A 10,380-nucleotide genomic window follows, 5' to 3' on the forward strand; every position below is an offset into this window, starting at 1 on the left:
ATTCATACATAGGTTTGAAAGGTGGGAAGGAAGATGCAGGACACTTCCATGGTGGCATAGAGGCTGGGGGTGATGCCCTGTGGAGGTCAGAGATTTGTGTGTGGACATGCAGCACATGGGGCACAGAGATCCCTGTGTGCTTTCTGTAGACAGACACAGCCTAGAAATTGATTATTTCAAGAGGAAGCCATTGGCAATGCCATTTTATAGACATTAAAAGTAAAGCAGAGAGTAGAGGAGATACCAGAGGCAAAAAAAAAAAATCTCAGGAGCTGGCTCTGTGGCACAGTGGGATAAGCCTCTGTCTGCAGTGCCAGCATCCCATATGGACACTGGTTTGAATCCCAGCTGCTCATCTTCCAATGCAGCTCCTTGCTCATGGCCTGGAAAAGCAGCAGAAGATGGACCAAGTACTTGGGCCCCTGCACCCACATGGAATACCTGGAAGAAATTCCTGGCTCCTGGCTTAGGATTGGTGCAGCCATTTGTGGAGTGAACCAGTGGATGGGACACATCTCTGTCTCTCTTTCTCTGTGTCTGTAACTCTGCCTCTCAAATAAATAAATCTTATTTTAAAAGTATCTCAATTAGTCTCTGATAAACCATCCTCTCCCCCACTCTCAATCCCTATAATTTTGTAAAGTTGACTCCAACACTGAATTCTGGAAGAGAACATAGCACACAAGGGAATTTTTTTTAAATTCATGGAAAAAGGAATTGTAAGGTGTTTATTTGCAAAATATGTTTGAAATCATTGCATAGTTTTTTCATAAGATATATTTTCATGAAATTTTTGCACTATTCTCATATGCATGAATTTCAAAATGTTTTTCAGCAGAATAATTTCATCTTTTAATTTCATTTTCCATGAACTTTTAAATCATTATTTAGATGAAAGGTTGAGCAGAGGTGCTTACATTATTAACAAAATATTAGAAAACCCAATTTACTGCTATGCGAAAAAGATCTACATCATGATCAACTTGGCTTTATCTCAACATTCTAACAAATTAAGCATAATAAATCACATCAACAGAATGAAGAACAAAAACCATATGATTATTTCAACTGATGCAGAAAAGCACCTGATAAGATTCAGTATCCTTTCATGATAGATGTTCTCAACAAATTGGGTGTATAAGGAACATACCTCCAACTTGTAAAGGATATAAGAGACAAATCCACAGCCCATATCATACTGAGTGGAGAAAAGCTGAAATCATTACTCTTCACACCTGGAACAGGACAAGAATGCCCTCTATTACCACTCTTACTCAAAATATTATTTGAAATATTAGCAAGAGCAGTTAGGGAATACAAAAACAAATAAAGGCCATCAAAATTGATAAAGAGGAGGTCAAAATACGTGTGTTTGAAGATGACATGATCTTGTACATGGAAAAACCTAAACACTCCATCAAAAAGCTGTTTAGAGAGGCTGGCACTATGGTGCTGTGGGTAAAGCTACCGCCTAGAGTGCTGGCATCCCATATGGGCACCGGTTTGATTTCTGGCAGCTCCACTTCTTCTACAGCTCTCAGCTATGGCCTAGGAAAGCAGTAGAAGATGGCCCAAAGCCTTGGGCCCCTGCATCCACATGGGAGACCCAAAAGAAGCTCCTGTTCCTGGCTTGGGATCTGCGCAGCTGCGGCCATTGAAGCCAATTGGGGAATGAACCATCAGATGGAAGACCCTTCTCTCCCTCTCCCACTCCCCCTCCCCTCCCCCCTTCCCTCTCTCCCTCTTTCCCTCTTTCCCCCTCCCTCTCCTCTTTCTGCATACTTTTCAAATAAATAAATAAATCTTTAAAAAATCTGGTACAACTGATATCCAATCTTGTAAAGTCAGATACAATATCAACATACAAAAATAACATTTTTACAGTACCAATAATGATCTTGCTGAAAAGGAATGAAATAAATCCAATTTACAATAGCTTAAAAATTAGATATCTAGAAATACATTAGCCATTGAAATGAAAGATGTTTATCATGAAAATCATTAAATGCTGATAAAATAAATCATCAAAGACACACAAAAAGACAAGATGTTCCTTGTCCATGGATTGGAATAATTAATACCTTTAAAATGTCCATATTATCTAAAGCAATCTACAGTTTCAATGTAATCCATATCAAAATATCAATGACATCTTTACATAAAAACATCCTAAAATTCACATGGAACACAGAAGAGCCAGAATAGCCAAAGCAATCCTGTGGGGGGGGGGGGGGGGCTGAGACCAAGCTGGAGGCATCACAGTACCTGATCTCAAAGCATATTCCAAGCTACACTCATTAAACATCAGGTCACGGCATAAAAGCCATCACATACATAGAGAACCTAAACATGAATGCACGTACATATGGCTAATCAACAAAGTTGCCGAGGACATACATTGGAGAAAAAATAGACTTTTCAATAAATGGTACTGGAAAAACTGGATGTGTGTGTGTGTGTGTGTGTGTGTCTATGTGTTTATCCATATATATATGCAGAAGAATTGAATTAGAACCCTACCTCACCATATACAACTCATGATGATCAAAACCTAAATTTAAGACCTGTAACTCTAAAGTTTCTAGAATAAAACATATTGAGAAACCCTTCAACACATTGGTATACACATGTTGGAGGGTGAGGAGTGAGATAGGACTGCCAAAAAATGCAGACAATTAGAGAAAAGCTACACAAATGGGATTGTATCAAACTCAGAAGCTTCTGCCCAGCAAAGGAATCAAGAGTGAAGAGACATCAAAAAAGAGGGAGAAATAGCAGCAAGCTACTTATCTGACAAAGGGTTAAATTGCAGAAGATATCAGGAACAAAAAAGTCAGCAACAGCAAAACAGAGCAACCTATCCAGCTAAGAAATGGACAGTTTTCAAAATCAGAAATACAAATGGACACAGAAATATAAACAATTATTGTAAGCTATTATGGAAAACTATACACCAACAAATTGTAAAACCAAGACAGAGTAGACAAATTTTGGATATATATAACTTCTCAAAATTGAACAATGGAGCAGACCAGTAATGGGTAATTAGGTTGGGTCAGTACAGAACAGTCTCCCAACAAAGAAAAGCCCAATGCCAGATGGCTTCATTGCTGACCTCTGCAATCGTTTAAGGAAGAACCAACCTCAGTTCTTCTCAAACTATTCCATTATAGTGGATGGGGTGGAACCCTACCAAACTCACTTTTGATTCTGAAACCAGACAAGGACACAACAGCAAGAACAACAAAAGGAAACTACAGACCAATATGTAATGAGCACAGAGGCAGGAACCCAAGAGAACACTAGCAAATCAAACTCAACAACACGTCAGAAAGTTCACGCACAGGACAGTTGTGAGCAGTGCTCTCCCCAGGTTGTAATTATGCAGGAGGAAATCAAGGACAATGAAGAGATGGGTGACGTGTTCCACCAGGGACTCCGTGTTCTATGATCCCCAGTGGGATCTGTCACCTCCGTGGATACTAATGTTACAGCCTGCAGAGGGATGAGCTCAGACGTCCTTTCTTTAAAACACTGCAGGTTCTTCTCAGGTGCACAGAATCCCTACACACATCTGACTGGGTAAGTAGTTTTTTGCCCCATAATTTGGGATCGGGGGCAGATGGGGCTTCTGTGCAGGGGACTGTGGGGGGAAACTGGGCCATGCTGAGGAGTGTGAAAGCTTCGGAAGAGACATCAGCCCTAGCTGCCCTGCTCTGAGCAGAGGAGATCCCTCTGTAATGCAATAGGGAAGTTTGCTTCTTATTTAGTCCTTTAATTAAGAGTCCAAATTCATCAAAATTTTTAAAGAAAGTGATATTAGATTTTAACTTTGTTCTCATCAAAATGACTTTCATTAACTTGCTGTCGATACTCAAGTTGTATATTATTATGTTATCTACAGATTTTAATCTAAAATATTAGTTACTCATACAACTACTCATTGTCAGGGAACGGATGTTTTAAGTTTAGCTTCTTACTACATATACTTCACTTTGCCGCTCTCTTCTCATAAGTTGAATGGAACTATTACTGACTTATGTAACTTGTATAGGAAGTTAAACTCCTATAGTAATTAAAATATAATTTCATATTTTTTTACTTTTATTTAATGAATATAAATTTCCAAAGTACAGAATATTGATTACAATGGCTTCCCCCCCATAATGTCCCTCCAACCCGCAACCCTCCCCTTATCCACTCCCTCTCCCCTTCCATTCACATCAAGATTCATTTTCGATTCTCTTTATATACAAAAGATCAGTTTAGCATACATTAAGTAAAGATTTCAACAGTTTGCTCCCACACAGAAACATAAAGTGAAAAATTTCATATTCTTAAGAAAAATGTATTTGTTCAAAATATCATTTTTGGTGTGTGATCTCACATTACCGAGTTACCTACCAGCAGTTCCCCTGAAAGCCTTTGTATTCTCAGGTTGAGTTCTAGAAACTACAAGGGAACAGTGCCAGCTTGTAAGCAAGTGCTGTGTCAGCTTGCAGGTCTCCAATGAGAGGACAAGCACAGAAAGCTGCAATGACGTTGCTATTAAAAAAATAAGGGGAGAGGCTGACAGTTTCCCCTCCAAAGCTCCAGAAACCGAGCAGTCTAAATTCCAACAGGTACAGTGAGAGAATATTTCTGCTTATTCATCTTTTCTCTATGTACTAATAATTTAAAATTAACTTATTTTTTAAAATGCCTCTTTTCCCACATCCTTAGCAGTCAGAGACTGAACTTACTCTGTGAGGGGGAACATGCACGTGAGTTGAACCTCACCCTGCCCGTGTCTGGCTGAAGTTCCAAATGTTTGCCAAGTGACATCTCTGCCTGCATGTGAACCTGCATCTTCCACTTGTCACTCAGACAAGGAGAGCAGGGTGATGAAGGAAAGACGATGCCGTTCAGCCAGAAACCTGCACGTGACCTCATTGCATCTCGGGTGGCCCAGGGAGCAGGGTCTCCCACAAGAATCTCCTTTCCAGGTAAGGACAGCACAGCGTCTGAGAGGAAGCTCCGTGGGGGTCCTGTCCCTCTACCTTAATGCAGATCCCCTTTTCCTGACTTCTCTCAAGACAGGTTTTAAAATGTGGATATTGTGGACATTCTATCCACCAGAGTGACCACTGAGCTGTGCTTCACAATCTGTTCAATTCTGAAACAAGGGCCAGTTCCCACCCCTACAGTTCTCAGAGTTAGCTGCCATTCATTTTCTCAAAGGTTCTCCACCTGTTCCATCCTCACATCCTTGGTGCTGCATTTCACAGCATCTCTGCACACAGCCCTGACGTCTGAGTGGGGATGATGTCACCTTCCTGGATGTGGCAGCCACTTCCATCCCACCCCAAGCTCTTCAGCTTCCCAGCTGGAGCTGTGCCACAAGTCAGCTGCTGCTGTTTAACCTCAGCCCCACATCCATGTGCATGAAGCCTGGTCACTCTCACGTACCAGCCAGTTCCCTCTCGTCCATCTATTCATTAACATAAGGAAGGTGATGAGAGTTAGGCTTGGGATCTCATGATGGCCAGGTTGAGTTCTTGGATGACAAGCCAAAGTATGCCCTTTCATGGACGTTCAGCTGCACAGGTACTGCTTAGCACTGGGCAGAAATCATGTAATTTGCCCATCGTCTCAACCCTGACTGTGAACGCTGACACACAGGCTGCAGATAGCAGAGGCATCCTCCCTACCTTCCATCACTCTGTTCCCACACATCCACAAGGCCACAGGCACCTGGGCCTGCCCTGGGGTCTGCTGAGGGGCTTCCTCCTCCAGTTGCACCATCCACTTCTCTCCTGACCCCCAGGTGGTGTGCATTGACCTGGACGTTGGTCCCTGCTTTGGGGCCCATTGTATGTTCTCACATTTCACAAGGCAGCCCATGATGTAGGTGATCAAAGACTACAGAAGTTCTGGAGTGATTGCTTTTGGGAACACAAGAGTCTTAACTGCATCCTCTTCCTTCCAAGACCACCCACCCCTCACTTTCAGCTCTCGGGAGTGTATATTCCATTTCTTTGAAAATCCTTTTGCCCTGTGTCTTTCTTTTTCTCATCTGTCACATGGACTTATGCTTCCCTTCCCCAAGGTGGCTTCTGCAGACAGCCTGTTTCAGAAGTCTTTGTGGGACGTTCGTCATAGGTACAAAATGCCAAGTCCCTTGAGGGCACCTAACTCTCCAGACTGCATGATGTGACTTTGGTGTGTGGCACTGTAGGACACTCAAGGACCTTCTCAGGCTCAGCACACCTGGGAACCTTATTTGAGGAGGGTCTCCTTGCTCACCCTGCTGATGGATGAGAGCCCTGCCCTGTCCTCTGATCTCCTAGACTGCACTGTGCTGGTCAGGTGTGCGTGTGACAAGGAGCAGCTGGGAGAGGACCTGCTAAGAGCATTGTTTCAGTTCATTTGTTTAAAGGGTCCATGTTCAGCAGAGTGGTCTCTAGTAGAAATGATCTATTAGCACAGAAAGAGTGATATATCCTTACAATGCCCACACACTGGATGCTGTTTTAGTAGAATTAAGCAACGTGTATCTGAGGGGTTTCTCTGGTGCTGTCTTGTGTGATCCAATCTTTGGACACAGAAGACTGGAGAACTATTTTGTGTCTCTCTTGTCAATACCTGGAGGAAAGGTAAGTTGCTCTTTGTGATTAACAAAATTGTCACTATCCCTAATCCATATTCTGGAAATCAAGATAATTTTTCCCTGCTTCTACTGTGGCATTTCACCACTAAAAAAAATAAGTTTCCAGTGTTTTCAAAGTAATATTTCAACCAAGCAAAGATTTCCTGAATATTATTACAAATTCATGTCACTGGTACACTGCAGCTTTACCTAAACCACTTACATCTGCAGCACGGTAGCTTCCTAAGTGACACTGAACATAATACAAGCAGCCTTGATTCACAGAGATTAAAACACACTACTTGGAGGGTTTTACCACGCTGTGTGTTTGCCAGGTTCAGGCTTCAAGAATCAGTTAAACTTAACTCACACAAGGTCTCTATTTCACAAAAATTAAATGGCTTCAGGAAATTTTAGAACTATCCTGAATATTAGTTATTCAATGATAATGTGAATCTATTTCAAGTAATTACTTTTAAAACAAGTGTTTAAGTTTTTATCAGTTTGAAAGGCAGAGAGCAGACACAGAGAGCAATCTTCCATCTACTGGTTCATTGCCCAAATGCCCACAATGGAGGAGGCTGGGCCAAGCCAAAGCCAGGAGCTCAGAACTCACCATATGGGTTTTCCATGAGGGTGGCAGGGATCCAACTGCTTAAGCCTTCACCTGCTGCCTCCCAGGGTGTGCATTGGCAGGGGTCTAGAATCAGAAGCAGGGCTGGAACTCAAACCCAGGCCCTCTGACCTGGAATGTGGGCATTCCAAGTGGTCTCTTACCAACTGCGTCAAATGCCTCTCTCTGACTTTAAAAACAATACTGACAGACGACGTGTTGGAGAGGAAGTGAAAAGCTCACATGGTGCTGGTGGAAATGTGAAGTTGTATAGCCACTCTGGCAAACAGCATGGCACTTTCGTTTAAAGATTAGCATGATATTTTTTCACCTTGCATAAAACATACACACAAAAATGGCAGTACACGGACATAACAGAATATCAGCACGGCAACTGCCAGAGATCCATGAATCTTGAAGGCGGTGGGCCCTGGATTAATAATTTACCATCAGTCTTCCTGGAAGGACCATGGAGGCAATCTGAAACGAGCTCAACAAATCCTGCCACCCACCTGATCATTACCTTGGAAAAATGTTAACTTTTTCTCATGCTGTTCATTTTCACCTTAAAAAATCCGCACTTGTCAGACTTTAACAAAGCAAGCACCAGAGTTCTGAAGAGTTTTGTGGCATCTCATGTTCAGGAAATCAGCATTCTGCCTCTCTTTTGTGCCTTACATGATGGAACCACATGGTCCAAGGAGCCATGACATAATTGTGCCACATACCTCTACTGTCAAATGATAATTCTTTTTAAATGTATCTTTGGAAATATTTTGCAGTGTTACAGAACTTCTCTTTATGGGGTTCAATAAAATCTCATACACATATTCCGGAGAAAACTGTCACCAGTATGTCATCATCTCATTTTCTAGTGTAATTTTTACTCCTGGAAATCTTGAGTCTAGAAAACATCTTTGCTTATTTGAAGGGGAGATGAAACCTTGGGATCTCATGGAGACCTATCTTAAAGGTTTTTCTTTTTTTATATTCAGACACAATTCCTTCAATTAAAACCTTAAATTGGAATGAGATTGAATTGATTTTAATTGTGGTTCTACTTACCACCCTCACTCCACATTATTAGAAAAAGACATTGGAATGTGTTCCTGCTACCTGTAACATGTTGCAGTTTTTAATGCACAGGAAAGTGTGTGCTTCTGTGGGAGCTGGCCAAGGTACCCATGACCCAGCCATAGCTGGGATGTGGAGGGATGAAGGAGATGGTAGGGGTGGCTCCAGGAAGGTCTGAGGTGGACTTGACTAATGAAGGGAGAACAGGAAGTACTGGGATTGATGCATAGGTTTCAATAATGACAGCAGTGTTAGTTGAGATTCGTGGAGGTACTAATATTTGTGACAAATAATATTTCTTGCTGTTTTCCTCAGAAATTTACTGTATTATTCTTTTCCCTACCAGATGAATAAAAACAAACAGCACCACGCCAGTGACATAAGATACACCCTTTTCTCTGAAGTTGGCATTGGGGTCTCTGCCAACACCATGCTTCTTCTCTTCCACATCCTCACGTTTTTTCTCCAGCACAGACCCAAGCCCTTGGACCTGACCATTGGTCTCTTGGCCCTCATCCACCTAGTGATGCTGCTAATCATGGGCTTCCTCGTCACAGACATTTTTGGGTCTCAGGGTTTCTGGAATGATGTCATGTGTAAATCAGTTTTCTACTTGTACCGAATCCTGCGGGGTCTTTCCCTGTGCACCACCTGCCTGCTGAGTGTCCTCCAGGCCATCACGCTCAGCCCCAGGAGCTCCTGTCTGGCAAAGTTCAAGCAGATGCCCTCGCATCACAGCCTGTGTTCTCTCCTCTTCCTGTGGGTTGTCTATGTCTTCATTACCAGTCCCCTCATAATCACCACCATTGCCACTCCCAACCTGACCTCAGACAGTCTAATCTATGCCACTGAATTCTGTTCCATTAGGCCCATGAGTTATTTCTTTAGGCATATGTTTTCTACGCTGGCGACCTTCCGAGAAGTCTTTGTGACAGGGCTCATGGCCGTCTCAAGTGGGTACATGGTCACTCTCCTGTGCAGGCACAAGAGGCAGTCCCAACACCTTCACAGCACTAGGATTTCTGCAAGAGCCGCCCCAGAGCAAAGGGCCACCTGTACCATTCTCCTGCTCCTGTGCTTCTTCATGTTCATGTCTATTTTGGACTACATTGTCTACTCCTCAAGAGCGATATGGAACAATGACCCAACTCTCCATTGTGTCCACATGCTGGTAATCAACGGCTATGCTACAGTCAGCACACTGGTGCTCATCAGCACTGAAAAACGAATAATCACCTTTCTGAAATCTGTGCGTGGTTATTGTGTGATTATTCAGTGGTGGATAAATTCTCTCAGGATGCACCAACACATTGGTTTCAAAATCGTTAATCGGAGGATACAGCATGTGCTTTCTGGATTCAATGACATTAGGAAGCTAACCTTTTCTCATTAAGCCCACTTACTCTGATAGATGTGCATGGCCAATGAGTAATAGATAATTGTGCCACGTGCCTCTCTGACATACCTAATATTTCTTTTTTTTTCTTTTCTTTTTTTTAACTTTTATTTAATGAATATAAATTTCCAAAGTACGATTTATGGATTACAATGGCTTCCCCCCCATACCGTCCCTCCCACCAACAACCCTCCCCTTTCCCACTCCCTCTCCCCTTCCATTCACATCAAGATTCATTTTCAATTATCTTAATCTACAGAAGATCAGCTTAGTATACATTAAGTAAGGTTTTCAACACTTTGCTCCCACACAGAAACATAAAGTGAAAAATAATAGATGATTTTTTAAATGATGATGAAATCAGATCAGACCAATTGTTATGTTTAATCTCAGTGAGAGTCAAGTTGGGAATTGATAATTTCTTTTTTTTTTTTTTTTTTACAGAGGATCAGTTTAGTATGCATTAAGTAAAGATTTCAACAGTTTGCACCCCCATAGAAACACAAAGTGAAATATATTGTTTGAGTACTCGTTATAGCATTAAATCTCAATGTACAGCACATTAAGCATAGAGATCCTACATGAGGAGTAAGTGCACAGTGACTCCTGTTGTTGACTTTACCAATTGACACTCCTGTCTATGGCATCAGTAATCTCCCTATGCTCCAG

At 42.0% G+C, this 10,380-nt stretch overlaps 1 protein-coding gene across 1 annotated transcript; it reads left to right on the top strand.

The window, feature by feature from the left end:
• The first annotated feature begins 8,661 nt into the window (after positions 1-8,661).
• Positions 8,662-9,708, top strand: ORYCUNV1R1629 (vomeronasal 1 receptor oryCunV1R1629). Its single transcript, NM_001167348.1, has one exon. The coding sequence runs from the start codon at positions 8,662-8,664 to the stop codon at positions 9,706-9,708; it is 1,047 nt and encodes a 348-aa protein (NP_001160820.1).
• Positions 9,709-10,380: the final 672 nt, after the last annotated feature.

This window comes from Oryctolagus cuniculus, unplaced genomic scaffold (genome assembly GCF_964237555.1).
Source record: "Oryctolagus cuniculus unplaced genomic scaffold, mOryCun1.1 SCAFFOLD_85, whole genome shotgun sequence".
Lineage (NCBI taxonomy): Eukaryota > Metazoa > Chordata > Mammalia > Lagomorpha > Leporidae > Oryctolagus > Oryctolagus cuniculus.

What these genes read in the sequence shown, in the direction of transcription:
- ORYCUNV1R1629 (NM_001167348.1), top strand. Translation starts at nt 8,662, where the DNA reads ATGAATAAAAACAAACAGCACCACGCCAGTGACATAAGATACACCCTT.